The sequence below is a fragment of the Panthera pardus genome, unplaced genomic scaffold (assembly GCF_024362965.1).
Source record: "Panthera pardus isolate Hobbes unplaced genomic scaffold, ASM2436296v1 HiC_scaffold_12, whole genome shotgun sequence".
Lineage (NCBI taxonomy): Eukaryota > Metazoa > Chordata > Mammalia > Carnivora > Felidae > Panthera > Panthera pardus.
Window position 1 is genome coordinate 113603397 of NW_026526677.1, and position 24699 is coordinate 113628095.

Here is a 24699-nt window from a genome sequence, read left to right on the forward strand (position 1 = left end):
AGGTGTGACAGAACCATGGCTGTTGTGACAACAAGTCAGGACAGTCAGGAGACCTCCCTGATGCATCCTCAGGCAATTCACTTCCTTTCTCTGGACTCCCAGTTTTTCATCCATAAAAGGAGAGGATTAACTAGCTGAAGTTTTCTCCCCGCAACTGGTGAAAGGGTAAGCTGGGGGATTTTTTTCTATATTTGGGGAACGTGTCTCCTCCCCGGTCCTCACCGATGACCACACTGCCCTTTGCCTCTAGATCCTTAGGGACGACGCCCCGAATAGCTGGAGGTGATTATATCGGGGACATGCCTCAGAATGTCCTGGTATCTGGCTCAGGAGGGAAACAGAGTAATAGGGAAGCTTTGTGCTATTGGATCTGCTTTTCAATAAGAAGGTCTTTCCAGCAAGTTGTCCCCGTTATGAGGGTCTCCGACCTGGGGTACTTTCTGTACTTGTGTAGACACACTGTTCTTTACAGGGAGCGTTGCCCTTGATTCTGACCCCCCTCAGTGCATCCCCTGGAAGCCATGTGCCTGCTGGGACCCTCAGCTCCCAGGCTGGGCCTGGATCACAATCTTTTTGTGACCCTAACGTGGGAGGGAGGTCTGGACACGCACGTGATTTCCCTTCTCATCCCCAATACCACCCTCTTTTCAGTGTCTCGCCTAAGCGTGCAGTAAAGGAAGCAAGACTTCCTGAAGTCTCACTGAAACCATAAGGTGTGTCAGGCATTAGACTAAGTACTTTTCCCTGTAATTTAAGGTAATCCTGGCAACAACTCTGCAGGTAGCTGCTATTTTTATTCCAGTTTCACAAACGAAGACATTAAGTCCTAAAGAGATCAGTGATTGTGAAAGATCGTAACATGAGCTCAGATTCTCAAGCTTGTTGACTTGACCCCAGAACCTAAGGTCACACCCCCTGTAACATTCAATGGCTGCCCAAATGGCCCTTATTGCTCATACTTAACCCATTTGGGGCATTTGATAAGCCAAGACCAGAAACTATTACAATTTGAGTATAGGGTTTTGTGGTTTTTTTTTGATGTTTGTTTATTTTTGAGAGAGACAGATTGGGAGCAAGCAGGGGAGGGGCAGAAAGAGAGGGAGGGAGGGAGGGAGAGAGAGAGAGAGAGAGAGAGAGAGAGAGAGAGAGAGAGAGAGAGAGAAAGAATATCCCAAGCAGGCTCCAAGCTGTCAGCGCAGAGCCTGATGTGGCTCTCAAAGCTGCAAACTGTGAGATTATGACCTGAGCTAAAGTCGGACACTTAACCCACTGAGCCACCAGCTACCCCAGTTTTTTTTTTGTTTTTTGTTTTTAAAGACAGCTTCCAGTGAGGACATTTTTCACTTCCTTTGTAGTTGGGCGGCTTTTACCTTGTATTTTACATCCTACGCTTTCTAGACTTCCTGAAAGTCTTCCCCACACCCGACCCCTTCCTGCTTAGGAACACAATGGGTTCTCGTGTGCTTTCAGTGAGGTTTAGGGGCACACCTGCTGTGTAACAACAGCTCCCACAAAGACGGTTCAGTACTGTTGTTCTACCGGCCCTATTCTCCAACAAGATTGCTCCATACCTATTTCTTGAGCACCTACTAACCTCAAGGTGGTTTTAGGCACCAGAAATACAGGGCTGAACAATGCAACCAGACCCTGCCCTCATGGGGCAATGCTCTGTGGCCAGAGAACCAGCCCCTCCCATGTTTTCTCTAAATCCCATGTTCTGCTGCTTCCTAGCCAGACCATCATGCTTCTCCAATGATTCTTAAGTTCAGTATCTGACAGAACTGCCTTCCAATACTTCTGCTTGATCCTCGTTTTCGTGGGGCATACAGCCTCACCTGGGTGCACCCTAAAGGTGCATGATTCTCTCCTTTTGGGCCGAGAGAAAGGACCTGAATATTCGTCTATACCACTATAGACGGATAATACGACTATGCGCTGGTATTTATGATACACCGTCTTGTGTAATCATCACAAAAGCATAAGGAGGTGAAGGTTATCAGCCTCATTTCAGATGAAACAGCTGAAGATCCTAGAGGTCAAATCAGAGAGCCTGAAAGGGCAGAGTTGGAGGTGGGATGCTGGCTGTAGGGCAGACAGATCCCTTGTTTTCCCGGAGCATCAGCCTCAGGGAAGCGCTGGGGACCCACTGGGAGGTGGGTGACAGCAATGGCTGAACCCTAACCCAGTGTCATGTGACCCCTCAACCACCAGACCGTTCACACAGAATCGGGGGACAGCCCCACCGCTCATGCTTCCACCATCGTGATTTATTCCTGGATTCTTAGACGGAATCTAATGCTCGTCTTCGAGCATTCCCTACTGACTGAGAGGCAGATGCTGTGCGAACAGAGCAACCACATCAAGGGAAAAGGGGGGAGCTGAGCGGAGAGGGAGATCGATTCCGGGAGCAAACGTTTCCCCCTGCACAGTTGACCTTAAGCTGCTGACTCCAGCCCGTTAGGGAGGCACGGGATCCGCCTCTGGGATCTGTCTCCACAGCCTGCACACAGAACAAAACATCAAAGCATCGTGATGTTACGGACTTTTCCTTGTTCAACACGATGTCTCCATACATCACAGTTCTCTAGGGAGCTAGACTCAGCTTGGAGAGGATTCTTCCAAGTTAGAAAAAAGGCCTTTATGCATCCAACTTTCTACATGTTTTTTAAAAAGCTTATTTTGCCTATAATAAATATAAGGAAATTGTTATAGCAAAAATTCAGACACTGAGCTTTCTAGACATAAGTTTCTAAGTTACTGTAACATTGTAGTGCTTAGTGGTCCTCATATAATGCCTTATTTCATAGGGCCTCTTTATTTTGAGGAAACATACTCTGAATTGCCTGAGTCATGAGTTCGGTGCTAATTGACCCATTGTTGGTCCTAGAAAAATATCTGTGCTTGTGTTTGCGGGTTTTTGAGATAAGTCAAGGGATGATATCAACTGTGAGTCACTCAGGATTTCATATTCACAGAACAGGGCCTAAGGGCTATATAAGCAGGGACGTTTGAGGAACTTTGCACGGAGGAGGAACAGGGTTAGTTGGGGAGAACCCTTCAGAAGTGGAGAATGAAGTTTCCTCTGTTGATGCTGGTCCTACAGGCCACTGCCTCTGGAGCCGTTCCTCTGACTAACTCCACAGGCTCTGAGGAGAATGATGTGCTCTTCGCTGAAGTAAGTACTGACCCCACAGCATTTACGCAGCCTGACTTTTGTCTTCAAAATTGATCTCATTGACCAGTTTCCTCTTGACACGGACTAGTTGCAAACTGGTTTAAGCGGCTCTTTGCTTTGATCACTGTATTTTTCTTTGCCAAAGACGAATGTAGGAGAAGTACTGGTTTTGAAAGTTTTATAAAATTGGGGGATGACTTTGTTTCTTTTGCTAAAAAGCTGTGGCCAAAGAGTTTTAGTTAAAAAATAATTGGAGTCGTACATCTGGTCTGTGTTGTACAATCGTCGTTTAATGTCATTTAACAATCTGAGGTTTAAACAGTGGCTTCATTATTTAACCGCTTCCGCCCGCCATGATCTTTCAAGACGACTTGTTACCTTCAGTCATCCCAGCTGTTTCTTCATGAGCTTTTTTTTTAAAACAGGATTTTTTGGGGCGCCTGGGTGGCTCAGTCAGTTAAGCAGCCGACTTCGGCTCAGGTCATGATTTCGCGGTCCGTGAGTTCGAGCCCTGCGTCGGGCTCTGTGCTGATGGCTCAGAGCCTGGAGCCTGTTTCAGATTCTGTGTCTCCCTCTCTCTGACTCTCTCCCATTCATGCTCTGTCTCTCTCTGTCTCAAAAATAAATAAACGTTAAAAAATTTTAAAAATAAAAAACAGGATTTTTTTTTCCATTTGTCTCTTTCCTCTGAGTTTGGATGCTCTCCCCGTTTTCCAAGACTCTTTTCACTTTGAATTTGTCGTGGTTGTCCATTGTGTTGAGCTTTGGATTTGTAAGCAGGAAAATTTTATCCCAACTTAAACTAATAATTTGTGCATCCTGACAATGAAGGTCTTGCTCTCTACTTGATGCTGTGATGTGCTAGATGCTGAAATATATTTTAAAAAAATAGAAGCCCGTTCAGAGAGGTAGGGAGACATCAAGGTGTTTTCAGTGGGCTTCCAGCAATCAAAATCGCTAATGGTTTATGACTCACCTTGACGGCACAGAAAATAAAGATTTTTTTCTCATTATAATTAATTGTCTGATACCTGGTTCAGAAGCATCAGTGTACCGTTGAGTCATATATACAGAGGTGCCTCAGAAACCTTTCTGTGTAGTAGAACGTCTAACTAAAGTAGAGCCTCTAATGAAGTACATCTTTCCAGAGGTACCTGGAAACCTTTTATGGTTTTGTCATGGATGGAGTTCCAGTGACAAAAATGAAAGTCAGTCTGAACCTGATGAAGAATAAACTTCAGGAAATGCAGCAGTTCTTGGGGCTGAAAGTGACTGGGAGACTGGACGCCTCTACTCTGGACATGATGCACATGCCCCGATGTGGGGTGCCTGATGTCCACGAGTTCAGGACACTGGCAGGGAGGCCAGTGTGGAGGAAACGCTTTCTCACCTACAGGTAACGTCGTGGCGGTTTTCTCCTTTCCCTGAGGTCTGACTTCCAGAAGCCTGAACCATTTAGATACAGCCCCAAGTCTGAGAGTAGGTGAGAAGCCTCTCTCGATTGTCAACGCCATCCCTGTGTTAAAATTCGTTCTTTCTGGAAGGGGGGATTGTTCACTCAAAGAGGGACTGTTTGGCTTGTCCACCCAGAGCAGAGTAGAAAGCCTTCAAATAAAAGGAGAATTAAGCTATATCTATGATAAACAAGAGACAGGAGAGCATTTTATAGGATAGTCAAGATGGATAAATCCAGACGTCTGGGAGTGGGGACAAAAGGCATAGGCTTCTGTGAATGTAAGTCCTTCGCAGAGAAAACCCATAAATCATAAATGAGAAGAAATCCAGTTAGATTCTGTTTCAGGAGGAAGCTGTCCAAGGATACATGTTTTAGTAGTTAATGATGTGGGGTTTGGTTTTCCAGAGTATCGATTTACGAGAAGATTCTTTCTCCAGCGATGCAGACAGAAGTGAGGTGTCACAATAAGAACTAACACATGGTTCCCATATATTTCTCTCTCTCCCTCTCCCTCTCCCTCTCCCTCTCCCTCTCCCTCTCCCTCTCCCTCTCCCTCTCCCTCTCCCTCTCCCTCTCCCTCTCCCTCTCCCTCTCCCTCTCCCTCTCCCTCTCATACAGAATCAACAGTTATACTCCTGACATGAAGCCTGCAGATGTTGACTATGCCATCCAAAAAGCTTTTCAAGTATGGAGTGATGTGACTCCCCTGAAATTCAGGAAAATTCACTCAGGAGAGGCTGACATTATGATCGGATTTGCATCTGGAGGTAAAGGAGGTGGACTTCTTTCATCTGTGTCATTGGCACGACCTGTTGTCTGTAAAGAAGGACTAATTGTCTTTACTCTTTCAAAAGATCATGGAGACTTCAATCCTTTCGACGGCAGAGGGGGAATCATAGCCCATGCTTTTGGACCCGGACCCGGTATTGGGGGAGACACACATTTTGACGAGGCTGAAACCTGGACTGCAAACTACAGAGGTAGGCAAAAATAAAAGCTCACCCGGAGTGTGAACTCAGGAAGCTGAGAAGCCATAGTTTGGAAAGGTAAAAGCATTTAGGTGGTCAGTTCTTGACGGCACAGTCCGTGAAGTCCAGCAAAAGCAGATGCCAACCCTGGGCATACAGCAGTCCTCACGTACGTGGCCATCCACACATGTCATCATATGCTGACGTTTCCTTAGGTTTCTAGTGGCGCAGAAAGATGAAGTTCTATAATAGAAAGTTTAGAAATGCCTGTCGCAAAACACAAGGTTATATGGTCACATAGTCTCCTGAGCTTCCGGGATAGAAATTTCGGGATGCCCAGCTGACCCTTGAACAAAGCGATACCTTGTGTGTATTTACGGAGGAGGCTGTAACTCACCATCCCTCTCAGGCAGTTGGGGAAGAGGAACAACTACTCTCCCCTGTTTGAAGGAATCACTACCCATTGGAAAATTCAAACCATCCTATCACAAGCCTTCCTAATCTCTCTGTGGGAAATTCTATGCTGTATGACTGACTCACGAGGGAAGTCATTGGAGAGAAGGTCTTCAAGAATGAGCTCCGCTCAGCATCCCCCTCTCTCTGGCCGATACTACATGCATTGGATGGCAATATTTTTACAGACCACAAAGGCTGTTTGTTTTAGTCTGATGCATGCCCCAAGGCTTATTAAGTTCTTTATCGAGAAGAGGAGTTTTGCACTGAGACAAAAAGCACACAATGGAGTGGGAAACAGAGGACAGACAGACACCCGGGATTTTGAGATAAGGACCGGTGGTGGTCTTGTGTGCAACACATTACAGGGATGGAGACTAGGATAAATTTAGGATTTAGGTCAAAGTGTAATAGGTTTTGTTTACTTTTCCCGGTTTTAGGCAGAATGCAGAGAATGACAGTCTTTGGTTCTTTCTCATTATTGGAGAGAAGTGAGTTAGTTGCTCAGCCCAGTGTTAGAGGGAATGCTTAGGGGGTCTGTGTTCCTGAAGACCCCCCCCCCCAGAGATGCTCACTCTTGGGTACTGGCCACACCCTGCAGCTAAATGGCGTGTGACTCTGGGAAAATCTATTTTTCTGAGCTTCAGTTGTGCCGTAGAAAAAGAAAGATAAAAATGAAGGCATGGGAGTAGAACAGAGATTTAAAAAAAAATCATAACAGCCCAGGGCTAGTGAAATCTTCTGAAAACTGAGAAATGTGAGAGAAAGGACACGCCCCTTCTCTCTTCCCTACAAATGTGCATCTCTCTAGAACATACAGAAAAAATGAACAGGTGAGACTGTAACTTGGTGACGTCACTGTGTCTACATTGTAAGCATAGACTTTGCCTTCATTTTGAGTCATGTATAGTAAAAAAAGGAGCTTTTGAGCCAAGACATTTAGATTGGATTCTTGGTTCAAGCCCTTAATTTGGTCCATTAATCTTGCTGATACTGTGTCCTCGTCCGTAAATAGACTGAGTGCTGGCTTCCTTTCAAGTTTCGCAAGGAACAGACAGGGTATGATACATTCCTTGGTGGCTCAGAGGACCTGGAACTTAATTTGGCCTTTTATTTGGGTTTAGTAAAGGATGGTTAGTAAAGATATTTCCATATCCACTGAAGTCTGATCAAGCGTACCTGCAGAATGGAAAGGGAATGTTGTAGAAGTGGTGAGAACCAGTGAACACAGCTACAAGACAACATTCTGGAAGTGTTCACGACAGAACACATGCCATGTGAGCTGCTGCTGTGATCCTTTTTGCCCCCAACGGGAAATTTGATGATGTGGAGAGACATTTTTGGTTGTCAAAGTGGAGGGAGTGTGCTACTTGAATTAAGTGGCAAACCCGAGGGCACCTGGGTGACTCAGTCGGTTAAGCATCCGACTTTGGCTCAGGTCATGATCTCGCAGTTTGTGGGTTCGAGCTCCGCAAGGGGCTCTCTGCTGTCAGCACAGAACCTGCTTCAGATATTCTGTCCCCCTCTCTCTGCCCCTCCCTTGCTCACGCTCTCTATCTCTCTCTCAAAAATGAATAAATGTTAAAAAACAAGAAAGAATTTTAAGTGGCAAACCCAGAGATTTCTAGACATCTGTGATACACAGGACAGCCCTAACAACAAGGGATTAACTGGCCTATAAAGTCAATAGTCCTGACATCAAAAAACCTTATGTAAGAGAGAAAGGAAATAAGTAAAGTATTCGCAAATGCGTCCCCTTTCATTGTGTCAGATTTCAGTTGTGTCATTGTCTTCTGGATGCAAATATATTTCACTGCTCTTTTCCCCCCTCTGATTTCCTCTTAGGCACAAACTTGTTCCTAGTTGCTGTTCATGAGCTTGGCCATTCCTTGGGTCTTGGCCATTCCAGTGATCCAAAAGCCATAATGTTCCCTACTTACAGTTACGTTGACCCCAACACCTTTCGCCTCTCTTCTGATGACGTACGTGGTATTCAGTCTCTCTATGGTGAGTTGAATTTCTTTACCATTTTGCTTCACAAAGATACTCACTCTCATGAATAGTCTCATAATATCTGCATCTGAAAAAAACTTTAACATGGATCTTTTCTCTTGAGCCCCCTGAAAACCTTGTGAGGTAGGTCACCCAGATATTATCTTCATTTTACAGAAAAGCACAGAGACCCGGTGTGCTAATGCCAGTGACGGGCAGATTCTGAGTCTTCTGGCCTCAAGCGTGTTCTTTCTGTCCAACATACCATTGTCTTTGATGAAGGCACACAGAGAAATAATCGGACCGGAACAGGACTGGAGTGATCAGATTTTTCTCCTCCCATGATGTTGCAACCACATGGGAGAAAGATCTTTATTATATGCTTCCTGTGAATATTATAAGAATCCTAAGTTGCTTTTTATGCATTTCTCATCCCGAAAAGTGAATGTTGTAAAAGAATGATTCTTCCCTTTAGCAGCTAAAATGCAATTTTTTCCCCTAATGCTTCTTGAAATGTGTTTTACAGGAGGTCCAGAAAGGCACCAACCCCCATCACATCCTGACAGTACAGAATCGGCCACCTGCAACCCCATTCTGAGTCTTGATGCTGCCACTACTGTGGGAAATAAAATCATTTTCTTTAAAGACAGGTATAAGAATCCTCCTTACATCTAGCCAATATGGGAGGCTCTGTCCTTGGATTTATAATTTTTTTTTGGTCAGAGAATCGTGGAAAATGATGGAGAATGACGTAGATGAAAATGAAGAGGGACTTGGACTGAATTCTGTAGGAAGTAGACAGCCTGAAGGTTTTGAAGGAAGAGAATGGTGTGATTGCATTTGTGTTTAATGATAAGATTAGTAAGTAAAAAAAAAAAAAAAAAAAAGGATTTACAGTACGAATCTGGGGTGAGGAAAGACAAGACAGGAAGAAGTGGAACAAGGCTATTTTAATCACAGGTAAAAATGGTTAAGTCTGGGACTACAGGTGTGACAGTACCTATTAAAAGTCTTGATTACAGAGAAAGTAATTCCAGGATAACTTAATGGTTTCTGCCTTAGAGCATAGATGGAAGCAGGTATTGGAGGTATGAGGAGTGGAGAAAATTAGTATTTGATGGACGGGACAAATATTCTCCATTTTTTAAATGGAAGAGTAATTGACATACAACACCGTATTAGTTTCACGTGCTCAACACAGTAATTTGATATTTATGTATCTTACCAAAGGTCACCAGAATAAGGCTAGTTACCATCTGTCACCACTTAGAGTTCTTACAACATTATTGACTGTATTCCTTATGCTGTACATTACCTGTCTGTGTCTTACTTATTTCATCACCGAAGTTTGTGCCTCTGAATCCCCTCCAGCTATTTTGTCTACCCCTGACTGACTCCCCTTGGCAACCATCAGTTTGTATCTGTGAGTCTGCTTCTCTTCTGTTTTGTTTGTTCATTTGTTTTTGTTGTTTTGTGGACTCCACATCTAAGTGAAATCACATGACGTTTCTTTCTCTGCCTGACTCCCTTCGCTTAGCCTGATATGCTCTAGGCCCCCCGTGTTGTCGCTAATGGCAAGATTTCATTCTTTTTTTGTGGCCGGTATCCCATTGTATACATACCACATCTTCTTTATCCATTCATCTATCAGTGGACATTTAAGTCGCTTCTGTATCTTGGCTATTGTGAATCATGCCGCAATGACCGTAAGGGTACGTATGTCTTTTCTAATGAGCGTTTTGTGTGCTTTGCATAAATACTTAGAAGTGGAGCTGGTAGGTCATATGGCATTTTTTTATAACTAACTTTGTAAAGAGGCTCCAGACTATTTTCCAGAGTAGCTGCACCAATTTGCATTCCCACCAACGGTGCTTGAGGGCTTCCTTTTCTCCACATCTTCACCACCACGTGTTATTTCTTGTCTTTTTGATGACAGTCATTTCGACAGGAGTCAGGTCATAGCTCGTTGTGGTTTTATGTGCATTTCCTGATAGTTAGTGGTGTTGAGCATCTATTCATGTCTCTGTTGGCTATCTGTAGGTCTTCTCTGGAAAAATATCTGTGCCAGGCCTGTATTTTTTTTTATCAGATTGATTTTTTTTTTAAATATCAGGTTGTATGAGTTCTTTATATATTTTGGATGTTAACATTTTATTGGATATATCTCCGGCAAGAGTCTCCCATTAAATAGTTTGCCTTTTCCTTTTGTTGATGGTTTCCTTCACTGTACAAAAGGTTTTTAGTTTGATGCAGTCCCACTTGTCCATTTTTGCTTTTGTTGTCCTTGTGTGAGGGGACAGATTAAAAAAAAAAGAAATCTCTAAAGCTAGTGTCAAAGAGCTCACTGCCTATGTTTTCTTCTAGAAGTGTTATGGTTTCAGGTTCTACAGAAAAATCCATTTTGAGTTTTTTTCTGTATGTGGTGTGAGAAAGTGGTCTGGCTTCATTCTTCTGCATGTAGCTGTCCAGTTTTCCTGACACCATTTGTTGAAGAGACTGTCCTTTCCCTGTTGTATGTTCTCAGCTCCTTTGTCATAAATTAATTGACCATATAAGTGTGGGTTTATTTCTGCGCCCTATATTCTGTTTATTGATCTCTGTGACTGTTGTTGTCTAACACCATACTGGTTTGATTAATTTTTCTGTGTAGTATAGAAATCTGGAGCATTTTACCTCCAGCTTTGTTCTTTCTCAAGTTTGCTTTGGCTACTTAGGATCTTTTGTGGTTCCATACAGATTTTAAGAGTCTTTGTTCTAGTTCTGTGAAAAGTGATGTAACTATTTTGATAGAGATCTCACTGAATCTGTAAATTGCTTTGGATAGTATGGATATTTTAGTAATATTTCCTCTTGCAATCCATGAGCATGGAATAGATTTCCATTTATTGGTGTCATCGTCAATTCTTTCATTAGTATCTTAAAAGTTTTCAGAGTACAGGTCTTTCACTTCCTTGGCAAAATTTATTCTGAAGTACTTTATTTTTTTGATACAATTATAAATTGGAATGCACTATTAATTTCTTCTGATAGTTTATTATTAATGTACAGAAACACAACAGATTTCTGTGTATTGGTTTTTTATCCTGAATCTTTACTATGTTCACTTATTAGTTGTACCGGTTTTTTGGTGGTGTCTGTAGGGTTTTGTATAGGTAGTATTATGTCATCTGCAAATAGTGACAGTCTTACTTCTTCCTTTCCAATTTGGATGTCCCCCTTTTTTTTCTTGCCTAATTTCTGTGACTAGGACTTCCAATAAGAGTGAACTTCATGGTCTTGTTCCTGATGGTAAAGGAAAAGCTTTCTGTTTTCACCATTTAGTATAATGCTAGCTCTGGGTTTGCCATGCATGGCCTTTATTATGTTGACATGTATTTCCTCTATAACCTTTTTGTTGAGAGTTTTTCTCGTGAATCACTGTTCAATTTTGTCCAATTATTTTTCTGCAGCTATTGAAACGATCATATGCTTTTTAGCCTTCGTTTTGTTCATGTGATGTATTGCAATGATTTGTGGATATTGAACCATCCCTGCATCCTTGGAATACATTCCACTGGATGGTGGTGTATGATCCTTTTGATGTATTGTTGAATTTGGCTTACTAATATTTTGTTGAGAATTTTTGTATCTATGTTCATCAGGAATATTGTCCTGTAATTTTCTTTTTTTGTAGTGCATTTGTTTGATTTTGGTATCAGAGTAATGCTGGCCTTGTAGAATGAGTTTGGGAGCATTCCTTCCCCTTCTTTTTTTTTTTTTTTTTTTTTTTTTTGGAATAATTTGAGAAGGGTAGGTATTAAGTCTTCTTTCATTGTTTGGCAGGATTCACCTTTGAAACTGCCTGATCCTGGATTTTTGTTTCTTGAGAGCTTTTGATTACTCAATTTCATTTCTGGTAGCGTCTGTTCAAATTTTCTATTTCTTTCTGATTCAGTCTTGGAAGATTGTATGTTTCTGAGAAATTATATCCATTTCTTTTGGTTGTCCAGTTTGTTCACACATAATTGTTAATAGTAGTCTTTTGTGATTGTTTGTATTTCTTTGGAATCCATTGTAACTTCCCTTTCATTTCTGAATGTATTTATGTGAGCCCTCTTTTTTTTTTTTTTTCCTGGTGAGTCTGGATAAAGGCTTATCAATTTTGTTTATCTTTTGAAAGGCCAAAATCTTACTTTCATTGATCTGGTAAATTTTTTCTCAGTCTTTATTTCATGTATTTCCACTCTGATCTTTATTATTTCCTTCTTTTAACTAGCTGTGGGCTCTCTTTGTTCTTTTTCTAGTTCCTTCAGATGTCAAGTTAGATTGTTTATTTGGGCTTTCTCTTGTTTTTTTGAGGTACACCTATATCGCTATAAACTTCCCTCTTAGAACTGCTTTTGCTGCTTCCCTAAGAGTTTAGACTGTTATGTTTTCATTTTCATTTGTCTCAAGGCAATTTTTAATTCCTTTTTTGATTTCTTCATTCTTTATTGGTTGTTCAGTAGCATCTTACTCAGGCTCCACATATTTGTGGGGTTTTTTTTTTTCCAATTTTCTTCTTGTAAATGATTTCCGGTTTCGTTATTCTCCATTTTTGAGATCCAAAAACTGGGCATTTAGGTTGAATAACTTCATTTAGATTACAAAACTGGTGAATGAATTGTGGGTGCAGATGAAAACCTAGATCCCTTGAAGTATCAAAGCTTCCATATGGTGATTTGCCCATTCAGATCATTGTTATTATGAAAGACTTGATTAAGGTCCTTTCCTCATGCTCCTAGAGAGACATTCATGGAACAGAATGTAAGAATATTGAAAAACAGCATTGCTTTAGGTCATTCCCACTGAACATTTCATGGCTCTTGAGTCTACAGTGATTTTTTAACATGTTTTAAATGTTTTTCATCAGATACTTTGGGTGGAGGAATCCTGAGAGTCCAAAGAGCAATATTAGTTTAATTTCTTCTTTCTGGCCAAACTTACCATCTGGCATTCAAGCTGCTTATGAAATTGGAGACAGAAATCAAGTCTTTCTTTTTAAAGGTAACTCTCATGTTTAGTTTGCTATTGAGTGTACTTCAAGGAAGAGAATACATGAAGGAAATACTACTAATTTTTATAAACATAGAAAAAAGTACCCCAGATCTAATTAATGGTGAGTCTTAACTATGAGCCAAAAATAGCTTAAATACCTAGGTAATGTGTAAAAATTTCAGGAAAAGTTTGTCAAATATCGATCATAATACTTGTGAAAAATATACAGAACCACTGGAGACAAATCATGTTCAAGAACAAAGAGCAGTATGTTTTAGAACTATGGATAAAGAATGACATTGTTTGTAGTGAGTCGGTGTTTCTGTGACTCTTTTTATATGACTCCAGTGTATTCTTTTTCTTTATCTTCACAGATGATAAGTTTTGGGTAATTAGCAACTTAAGACCACAACGACTCTATCCCAAGAATGTACGTTCTTTGGGCTTTCCTAACTTTGTGAAAAAAATTGATGCAGCTGTTTTTAATCCACTTCTCTATAAGACCTACTTCTTTGTAGGTAATCAATATTGGAGGTGAGCTTTAATGATTGGTTATTTGACTCCTAAAATTTGTGGAATGGGCAGGGAGTGGGGTTTTCCAGTAGGTAGTTTTTCTATTTAAATTCCTAAGGATCCTTGACCTTCCTAGAAGAGAGATCAAGAGAACATACGTCTGGAATAGTTAATTATCATCCTGGGTCAGTTCTCGGGACTTCTGGATTCTGATTTGTAAGATGGCACACGATGTGGTTTTTTTTTAAAGGAACACTGTAAATAAAATGTTCCATTATTAATCATAGTGCAGACACATTGGGAAATAGTGGTATAATGTACGAGACCCAGAATTTACACAGTCTCTTTAGGGAGTGTGGGTATTTTCAGATTCCTTTTTATAACCTTGGACCCAGGAAGACAAAATGAGGAGACCATCTTCTGAGTGACAGCAAATCCTGCAAGGTCTTCCCTAACAGGAAATTAGACAGTCTGGCTCTGTAACGCAAGACCAGGTCCTGGTGCAAGCCTTGCGCAGGAGCGAGGGAAGTTCCTGACCAGAAATTGGGACTCCTAGGGTCCGAGTCCTGTGGGGACTAGGAATAAATCAGTGAACTGCTTAGGTCTTTGATCTTCTTATCAGCGCAGTTTAAGCCTGTTCAGAAAAAGCCTTTCAGGAGAGAATAGGTGGGTTTTGTGGTTCATGTCATAAAATATCAAGGTCTACATCATGAAATCCATTTTTCATTGGAGGTCCTACTGATTGTTTTTTTGCTCAGGTACGATGAGAGGAGACAACTCATGGACCCCGGTTATCCCAAATTCATTACCAAAGCCTTTCCGGGCATTGGGCCTAAAATCGATGCAGTCTACTATAATAACAGTAAGTAGATTATGGGAATCCCTTTTTAAAACACTGAAGATTATAAAGGCTCCAAGGTCAGAGGATGTGGAATCAAATCAGAAAAGAACAGAACCCTGAATCTCTCCACAGGGCCACAGACAGAAAATTCATAGTCTGCTTAGTTGAGAATCGGTAGGCTTGAAGAATGAGGGAGCTAGAACCAACAGTTTATTTCTAGGGTGGTCTAGCATGTGGGAGCATATGGTTGTTGCCGCGTCTATGTGTCTGAGTCTCTGGAGTTGCTGTTCCCATCAAGCTTTGCAGTTGGGCAAGTGAGCACATGGCAAGACTCGGGCAAGCTGGACTCACACACTTATTTGTGCCTTGCATTTTTTTCCCTTCCTGGCAGCCCCCTCCACCCTTTGTAGGTTTTCATGGAGCAGGGCTAAGGGTGGGATAAAAAAAACGCTGAGCTTGTTTGTGTTTGTGTTGAGGAATATCCTCAGGCAAGGTCAGCCTAAGCAAATTGTTGGCTGGGCCAAGGCGTTTGGCTTCTATACCAATGCCCCTGTCTGTCTTCCTTCTCCATCAAGGCCTCCGTGTGCCCTGCCTGGGCCCCGTGTCTTCCCTCTCACTCTGAGTTCTCCACCTGGAATGTGACTTTTCAAAAACTCACCTCTTAATAGTCAGTTTCTAAGACCAAGCAATCTTCTCAATAAAATTACTGAAGATATTTAATGGTGAAATGATGATAAACACATATCCAGGGACAGGATACCCAGTGCCGGGACCCAACGTTTATATTCTCAAATGTCTAATATAAACCATCTATAAAGTCTGGTCTAATATAGATATTCTGTAAAAACACAGATGTGTGTTACCTTCTTTTTTTAAAAAATGCAAGTGGGGATTTAAGCTATTCAATGTGTTTTCATTTTCAGGACACTACTATTTCTTCCAAGGATCTGATGTATCGGAATATGATGTCCTATCCCATCGTGTCACCAAAAGGCTGAAACACGATATCAAGTTAGGTTGTTAGGAAGGGTGTAATTAGTAATGTTGGTCAATTCACTTCAGTTAAATAAGAATTTATTGCTTACTTGCTCTGTGGCCAGCGTACCAGTGCATGCTGGTGCATTTCATAAAATAAGGTAAAGTCTATAGGCCAGAGATAAATGATCATACACATAAATGGTCATACAAATTGCGTAAGATTTTTCGATTTTGAAAACCCTCACTGTCAATTTTTACTTGATTCAACTATTCAGCTTCAAAACAGACACCTTCAAGGGGCCATAGACTATCTTGGTCCCTGACCATCCCACAACTGAGACATTATCATGATTTCTTTGCCTTAACTAATATTAAGAAATAATTTGTTTCTGTGGCCATTAAAGGTTTCAACAAGTACATTATTTTAATTCTTTTGGAGTAAAAACAGAATATACCAGGAAATGACAATTAATGTAAGTAATATATAAATAAATTATATAATTATGGTGATAATGTTATTTTATTCTGTTGTCAGTGTTGACTTTTCTAAATCGTATATGAAGTATACATATATATATATATATTTTTTTTCTTTTGCTCAAATAAAAACTTTGAAAGAAAGTATTTGGTTTCTGGGAATTTTTTCATGAAAAACTGTATTTTGAAAATAGTTTTGGACCTACTCCTAAATAAAGAGTCTCTACATGACTGAGGTGTGAATGGGAATATGGCAAATGGGAGAGGTCATATTTGCCTTGGCCACTTATCTAAGGCTACCTAAATCCCTGGTCTCAAGGCAGGAAAGCATTCTCTGGACTGCGTGTGACCCCGAGGGGCACGCCCAGTGTACGACCATGCGCCTGGAGAGAAAAGATGTAATGGGAACTTCCTGGTCTCCTGTGATTCCCACTGTGGCTCAAGTCTCCCCGTGTGGGCCTTGTAATTACTGTGTCACCTTGACAAGGCATTAAATCTAAGCTTCCCCAAATTTAGTAAAAAGTCTTAGAAAGTGTTACCTTCTTTCAAGGTTTTTATTCATTGAGAAAACAAGATACACGATGAGCACGTCACGCTGGTAGCTTGTTCTGCCTAGTGTCGATTTTGTTCGCTGCCTTGACCCACACTTTCCCTATTTCTGGATTGCATATACGCATGTTAAAGTTCCAATTCGTATGATACGGGTTTGTGGAATGCTTGTAGCTTTCCATTTATTTGCACACCATCACTGCTGATGGCAAGATCCAAGCAATAGTGAATCCCATTTAAGCTCAGATGATCCCTTTTGATTAGTGGGAGGAACTGAGGTCAGAAAATATGAGGAGCAGATCGATTCTAGATGGGGATGGAGTTCTCTGTCCTTCGGGGCTTAGATCCATTCTCTAGTAAGTGCTTTTTGAGTATAATAATCCTGGCATTGTCTTTGCAAGGCACAGGGTCAAGCCATTCTGAGAAGGAATGTTATTTCCCCTCAGCAAACTACACGCTGGACATCCTTCAAAAGAAGAAACTTCCCCACGGGATTAACATCAAAAGAAAACAGTGGTATCTGGGTTGGATTGTCTTTGGCCTTAGGTAATTCAGGGGCAGCCATTTCCCTTAACAGATGAGTGTGTTGGAGTAAAAGCCAAGAGCGTGCCCTTCTCAGTCTCAGCGGCACTCGTGACAAATGCCTCCACAGATTTACAGGTGGACCCTTCCTCCCTCTACCTCTGTTTGTGCTGCATCTTTAAATTTTGTTTAACAAATCCTTAGAATGGGAACCGTGTGCCAGGCACTGTTCTAAGTGATGCATGCGCGTGCGTGCACGCACACACACACACACACACACCTCACTGCTTTCATCCCAAGCTCCAGGCAAATGCTGTCTTTCTCTTTTGTTTCAATGAAAAGACCAAGGCACCGAGAGGTAAACCCAACTCGCCTGAGGCTACACAGTCTTGGAGGTGAAATTCAAAGCCAGTCAGTTTGACTCCAGAATCTGTGTTATTAACCACCACAAACCCTGCCTTTTAAAATCATTACGTGGAGAAAAATCAAAGTACCCACTCTGTACCACTTTGTACCTCCACTTGACCTCTCAGTTACAAGGTCTTTAATACATCATAAGGATTCTTTGTCCAGTCCACGGAGTATCATTTTGCTTTGGGAAATGTAATAGTGTTATCTTGCTAATGACAGAGAGCAAATACCCAAGACTTGGAAATGACGATTGTCTTTACGATACAGTGATTCACATTGTCTAGTAGATCCTCTGGAGGACAGCTGATTTTACGAGGGTGAGCACCTCTGACTTGGCACCGACCAGGCTATCCATAAATCTGTAAAGATAGAAATAGTATAAAAATGGCAATAATGCAAATTGTTCCTTTCTGTAGCAATGCAAATAAATGTTACCTCTTAGAAATTTAATTGAGGGGCTCCTGGGTGGTTCAGTCAGTTGAGCTTCTGACTCTTGATTTTAGCTCAGGTCATGATCCTGGGGTTGTTGGATCGAGCCCCATGTCAGGAATTCATTCTCTCTCTCTCTCTCTCTCTCTCTCTCTCTCTCTCTCTCTCCTTCTGCCCCTTCCCTGCTCGTACTCTCTCTCACTTTCTAAAATAAAAAAATAAATATAATTGATTTCTGCCTTGTAGAAGAGACAACCCCAAACATTACATTTCATAGCCCTATAAGATAAATTCATTATAGGGTCGTCTGGGGGGCTTAGTCGGTTAAGTGTCTGACTCTTGACTTCGGCTCAAGTCATCATCTCATTGTTAGTGGGTTTGAGCCCTGTGTCAGATTATGCTGACAGCATGGAGCCTGCTTGGGATTCTCTCTCTCCCTCTGTCTCTGCCCCTCCCCTGCTCTCTCTCTCTCTCTCTCTCAAAAGTAAACTTTAAGAAAAGAAAATTCATTTCAGCATATCTTACTGCATACGTATTTTTCAAATCCTTCTTAAAACCAATTCCCTCGCTAGTTAGTGAGTTGGATAATATCTCCAACGTGTTCATCTTTTATGTACACAAAAGACACTTTTAACTTTTTTGAAAATTACGCTTCGGCGCTAGTTAGCCAACAGGAAGGAGCAGAGGCTGCCCACCATTGGGGCCACCAGGTAGAGAAGCCCCCATGCCAGTAAAGCAAATCCTCAACCCAGACAGAACCAGAAGCTAGTCTTCCTGATCCTGTCTCCCTCCTGCCCTCTAATGTAGCGAAGGACGTCACCACTGCAGAAGAGAAGGGAAAAGCGTGCCACTTCTGGGTGGCAGTCAGTTTGCCAGTTCACTTGTGTTGCCTTCGTTCATTCACTGAAGAATATTTATCATCTGCTGGATTCTCGGCCCCGTGATGGGTATGAGGAGCCCAGAGAGAACTAGGAGAGTCTCTGCCCCCAAAGGCACAAAAGATGACAGAACAGATTGCCATGTTGTCAAGTGGGTAGAGTAACTGAAGTTTAAGCACAAGATGGAAAACTCAGTCTCTGCCCAGAAATTCAGGGACACAGAATGCCTGCTGTGGAAAACAGTATCAGAGCTGTGCTTTGAAATACGAGAGAACGTTGTCATGCTGCAGAGTGTTCGGCTGAGGGGACTGAGAGCAGCGGCAGAAGCCTCTTCAGAGGCCCCCGATGCACAAAGAGTAGCTTTTACAAAATTGGAGCGTGAAATATGAAGGAAGGAATGACAAGAGTTGAGACAGCAGATCATGAAGGACCTTTCCTGCCATGAGTTTGACCTTTGTCTCGTAAATGACATGGCCTTATTGGAGGGGTTTAAAATGGAAATGAGCAAACTGCATACAGAAGATTTTTTTATACATTTTTTTAATGTTTTTTATTTTTATTTTTGAGACAAAGAGAGACAGAGCATGAGCAGGGGAGGGGCAGAGAGAGAGGGAGACACAGAATCCGAAACAGGCTCCAGGCTCCGAGCTGTCAGCCCAGAGCCCGACGCGGGGCTCGAACTCACGGACTGTGAGATCATGACTGAGCTGAAGTCGGACGCTTAACCGACTGAGCCACCCACGCGCCCCTAGAAGATCTTTTGTGATGGAAGTTTCAAAAGTAGATCCGAAGGAATTAGGGCTAGATGCAAAGGAGAACAACTTCTCTGCTATCACCACTAGACCATGCGAGAGAAGTGAAGTCATGGGGAGGGTGGAAGTGACGTTCAAGAGGGGATATTATAACAGCTACAAGAGAGAATTAATAGAGTCTGGTGACTGCTTTGCATGTGGGTTATGGCTGAAAAGGACTAATAGAGGATGACCTTTAAGGATCTGGTTTAAGAAATTATCTTGAATAGGGAAGAGACCAGGAAAAGCGGGTCGTGGAGAGGGTAGTGATGTGGTTGGTGCAGTGGAGATCATTGGATCTGTTGAGTCTGGGAGCCTCAGGACATTCAGAAGAGGATGTCCGATAGACAATGGTATGGCATCCAGGCCCAGTAAAAAGGTCTGGATATTATGTGTACATAAATATGACTTCCAAGGAGCATTTTTGTTTCTGGCCATATTGGAGTAATTCTTTTTTTTTTTTCTTCTTAAGATAGTGGTTATTACGTCTATTAGGAAGCAAGAGGATTTTTCTGGGGTCTCTTTCTAGGATTTGTGGCTGGGGCTTTTGGATGCAGAATCTCTACCTTGCAAATTGCTCAGGATTTAGTACCCTCAAGGTCCTTCTGACATAAGCATTTGACCGTGGAGAATTTCCCTTTTCCCCCCATTTGTTCTGGCTAGCTGCTCACTTGTGCTTTCATCCTTAATTTAGCTTCAGCTCACTGTGTGCGTGCATGTGCGTGTGTGTAGCAGGGCTGGGGGAGCCCTAGAGATTTCCGATATTTCTTCAAGCCCAAGAAAGCATAGAAAAGTAAGCTTTAATAAGTGTGAGGTTGTCTTACAGTGAAAGGACCCTTTGGAGTACATCATCTGCTAGGTCGCAGGAAGTAAAAGTGTGGCTTTTCTCTTGACCAGCTGCGAAAATCTTGGAAAGTAGAGATGTCAGCAGTGAATTGTTGTATAAAGTCCTTAATATTGATAAGTTAGGAAGTTTGCGCTGTGATTCACTGTCTGATCTGAAACAAAGGTAATTGACCTCTTTGAGTCTCCAGGAAAACCGTAGATGTCTCGTAGGTCTGTTCTGAGGGATACTGTAGGCGAAGTTCCTGACACTCCGTAGTTCCTCACCGGAAGCTTGTTTCCTCCCATCTCCACTGCCCCGACCCAGAATCTCCCAGACTTGCTGCTCCCCTCCCCCATAGGCATGTTCACACCCAAGAACCTCTCTTTCAGGAAAGGCAGGGAGCTCACCGGGCCCCTCTTCCATTTTCTCCATGTTTCCTTCATCCCCAATTACTAAAGACCATTCAAAGTTAGAGTCACCTAATTTTGTTGTTATCACTCTAGATCTCCATTTTTTCATGAATAATAATGTTTATTATATGCCTAGAAGTTTATATGTATCTTCTGTCACATATCAAGCTCACAGGACAGATTTTTATTGCCATTTCTAGAATGAAAATGAAAAGGCATAGAGAAGACAGCAGTCTCTTTGGTGTCACAGAGCTAGTAGGTGCCAGACTAAGACTGGAACGGAGGGCCGTTCAGCCCCAAACTCATGCTCTTTTTCGTTCGGCACTCTCCTTCTCTTGGCTGATAATCTTTCGACTAACAAGGAGCATGATCTCATATTGTTTGGTCCCATTACTAACGGCAAGATAAAATAGTCAATAAGTTATCATCCAAACCAAAAATTCTAGTCTTCTTTTGTGCTTTTTTGGAGCAGCCAAGTTCGCAATAAAGTATCTTAAGGGAGATGTGAAAATAAGGTTCGAAGAGAAGTTTTTCCACTTAAGCTCTGAATTCATGACTTAGAACAGCATGTTCCCCTCTCGTCGCTGAATAACATACAATTTTGAAAAGAAACAAGGATTGTGAAATGTGTTTTGGGACACAAAGGTATCACGCTGGGCGTTTATGCTCAGAACGTTAGAGTTGGATTTTTTGACAAGCACTCAGGAATTCATGGCCAGCAGGATTTTGCTAACTTTTTCAGGAATTGGAACGTTGACTAACCTTGGTGAATAAGGAGGCTTTGTGGATTTCTGAATCTTAGTGATGCATAGTGACTGCTCACAGATATGTGTCCTAACTGGGTCACATCTGGGCAGCATGAGTGAAGGAAACGAACAGGAAAGGCTGGACTTGAGAAGGGAAGACAGAAGTCAGGGGTCTAAAATCGATGAGAGCTAGCTGCCCCCCAAACTGAAGCCCCCCAAACTGAAGCCTGATTATCAGACAGACACCAGGTTAAGAGACACATAGAGGATTCAGTTTTCAAGAATGTGAAAGCTCGAGAGATAACATTTGTGGGACAGTTAAGTCCAGGCTCAGAAGGGTTTACTAACAGACGAGAGGCAGACACTGCAAACTCGTGTTCCTGTTTGTCTGGGTTTTGATTCGACGACATTTGCATTATCTCTGCCACTTAGTTTGCCTACGGACTTGAGCAAGTGTTTTAACTTTCCTGAGCGTCAAGGTTTTCACCTGTGAAATGAGGGTACTGATCTTGACCTGCAGTGCATGTGTAATGCCAAGACATACTCCGTGTAACACATGGGATGCATAGTAGATGATCGATATGCAGTTTCTTCCTTCCTTAAAGAATGGTTCTGAATAGACATCTGTTTGTATTACACGTGCTGGAAGACCCAAAGACATTTATTACCTAAAACTATATAAAATAATGGAAGTTCAGGGCCCTTGATTCCGTCTTTGTCGCGGTATAGTTTTAATGGAGAATAAACTGGAACGATGCCACCAGTGAGGCTGTGAGTCTGCCGTGCCTTGGTAGCTATCCAACCTTCCTTCTAGCTATGACTACAATACAAAACTTCATTTTGTCATTCTTACATAATGTGACCCCTCCAAAGAAGTGTCAACATTAACAACTCATGACTCAGAAGAAAGTGAGGCATCTCAGAGCTGTGGCGAAGCAATGCCTGGGACCGCAGGTCCACAGATTTGTCAGGGCAGTGGGCATTACTGGTTTCAGGTATTTGAGAAAAATGTGAAGAGACCTACTCCCCAGAGTAAAGCACTTATGAATTCTAGGGTTCAAGCAAAGATATGTGGATAGCAAAAGAAGAGGCCATTCAGCCAAGGATGCATTCCCAAGACTTTGATCTCTTACAGAGCCACATAAGCCATAGGTTGGAAACAACTTTTCCACTGAGAGTCTGAATATAATATAACATGGACAATGGCCAGATCCTATATAAAAATAGAACTTTGACCCACAATCCACAGCAACCTGCCAAGGAAACCCATTCTCTTATCTACAATAAACAACTCAGAAGCCAGCCCACTCATCAAATTTGCAGGAAGCCCAATTGTTATCTCTAGTAATAATCCAAGAATCTAAACAGTCACTTCTGTGACAATCAGTCCACAATGGCCAGGACTTAACTGACAGCTGATAGCTTCTCTAATTCATTCCCTGTTTCCAAGTCCAGACTAGTCAGAAAAAGCCAAATACGCGCTCCAAACAAACAGCATGGGGGCCCGGCTTCTAGTTAGCTCACCTCCAGCCTCCTCATGCCAACAGCTCTGATCAAGGTGTATGTGAAGCCTTTTCTCTTTCTACAATAACATTTCCTGCTCTTCTGTCTGCCGTTGCATGTCTGCCAAAACACAAGTGATGGTGGCTGACTCCCTTGTTACCACCAGCTCTGAACAAATAACCATTTCTTATTCTCATTTGGTTGGTCTTCATTTATTTCCACACCAGGCAAAAGTGTGCCAAGTCCCAAAGAGAGAACTCACCCTTAACTGCAGACCAGCTGGATTCCATATTTCTCAATTGACAAGATTCAGTGCCATGTCCTGCCTTTTCCCTCCTGCCTGTCCTTTCTCTATGTACCATCCCTTTCCTTTCTCAGTTCTTTTCACTTGTGTCTGTAGTCCTTCAGGTGCTCCTTCTAGTTTGCTGGGATGATTGTAATGGCCCGTAACCCCATCGACCTCACTTTCCTCACATTCTGATCTACCTCAACCACTGCTACCAGATAAATCTTCTAGAACGTAGTTCTGGTGCTGTCACATACCTAGCCAGGAACTCTAACTGGGGAAGTGCTCAGTCTAGGAAGACGAGTGATCTGGATCAAAATCCCAGCAAGTTATTGTATAGACACTAACAATTGCATTCTAAAGTCTATATGGAGAGGAAAAAGACCCAGAATACCCAGCACAATATTTAAGGAGAAAAACAAAGTTGGAGCTGATACTACCTGATTTCAAGACTTACTTGAAAGTAAGTCAGTGTGGTATAAGAGAAAGAGAAGATACATAGATCAATGGAACAGAACAGAAAGCCCAGAACAGACCCACATAAACATGGTCAACTGATCTCTGGGAAAGGAGGGAAGGCAGTGCAATGGGGCAAAGATAACACTTTGAGCAAGTGGCACTGGAACAATGGAGGTCCACACGCAAAAAAAGTGAATCCAGGCACAGGTCTTACACCCTTCACAAAAATGAATGGAGCACAGACCTAAGTGGGAAACATAAAGTATAAAACTCCCGAAAGAAATCACAGGAGGACACCCAGATGACCTTGGGTGTAGAATGACGTTTTAGATACAACAGAGGCACAATCCATGAAAGAAAGAATTGTTAGGTTCGATTTCGTTGAAACTAAACATTTCTGCTGAGTGCGAGACAGTGTCAAGAGAGCAGGAAGACAAGCCATAGACTGGGAGAGAATATGTGCAAAAGACACACCCGATTAAAGGACTATTATCCAAAAGATATAAAGAACTCTTCAAACTCAACAATAAGAAAACAATCCCAATGTAAAAAGCCTTTAAAAAGCCAAAGGCCTTAACAGACATCTTATCAAAGGGAATACAGAGATGACAAGCATATGAGAAGATGTCCCACGTCATGTGACATCAGGGAGATGCAGATTAAAAATGACGAGACTCCACCACCCACCTATTGGAATTGGCCAAAATCCAGAACACTGCCAACACCAAATGCTGACAATGATGTGGAGCGATAGCAACTCTCATTCATTGCTGGTGGGAATGCAAAAGGGTATCATTTGGAAAACAGGTAGTTTCTAACAAAACTATACATACTCTTACCATATGATCCAGCAATCATGATCCTCGATACTTACCCAGAGGTGTTGAAAACTTACGTCCCCGCAAAAACCTCCACGTGGATGTTTCTAGCAGCTTTATTCATAACTTTCAAAACTTGGAGGCAACCCAGATGTCTTTCCATAGGCGATGGAACTGTGGTCCATCCAGACAGTGGGTATTA

At 42.1% G+C, this 24699-nt stretch overlaps 1 protein-coding gene across 2 annotated transcripts in view; it reads left to right on the plus strand.

Annotated features, from left to right (window-relative positions):
• Positions 1 to 15979, plus strand: part of MMP12 (matrix metallopeptidase 12) — a 44327-nt gene extending 28348 nt beyond the window's left edge. The window contains exons 1-10 of one of the 2 annotated variants that reach the window (XM_019433697.2): positions 3032 to 3175; positions 4324 to 4571; positions 5250 to 5398; positions 5486 to 5611; positions 7898 to 8059; positions 8571 to 8694; positions 12936 to 13069; positions 13435 to 13594; positions 14332 to 14435; positions 15338 to 15978. In XM_019433697.2, the coding sequence (XP_019289242.2) occupies positions 3071 to 3175; positions 4324 to 4571; positions 5250 to 5398; positions 5486 to 5611; positions 7898 to 8059; positions 8571 to 8694; positions 12936 to 13069; positions 13435 to 13594; positions 14332 to 14435; positions 15338 to 15438 (1413 nt within the window). In that variant the 5' untranslated portion in view covers positions 3032 to 3070 and the 3' untranslated portion in view covers positions 15439 to 15978. Of the gene's footprint in view, positions 1 to 3031; positions 3176 to 4323; positions 4572 to 5249; positions 5399 to 5485; positions 5612 to 7897; positions 8060 to 8570; positions 8695 to 12935; positions 13070 to 13434; positions 13595 to 14331; positions 14436 to 15337 lie in introns of those variants that run through there. The other variant, XM_019433698.2, reaches the window with a different exon arrangement.
• Positions 15980 to 24699: the final 8720 nt, after the last annotated feature.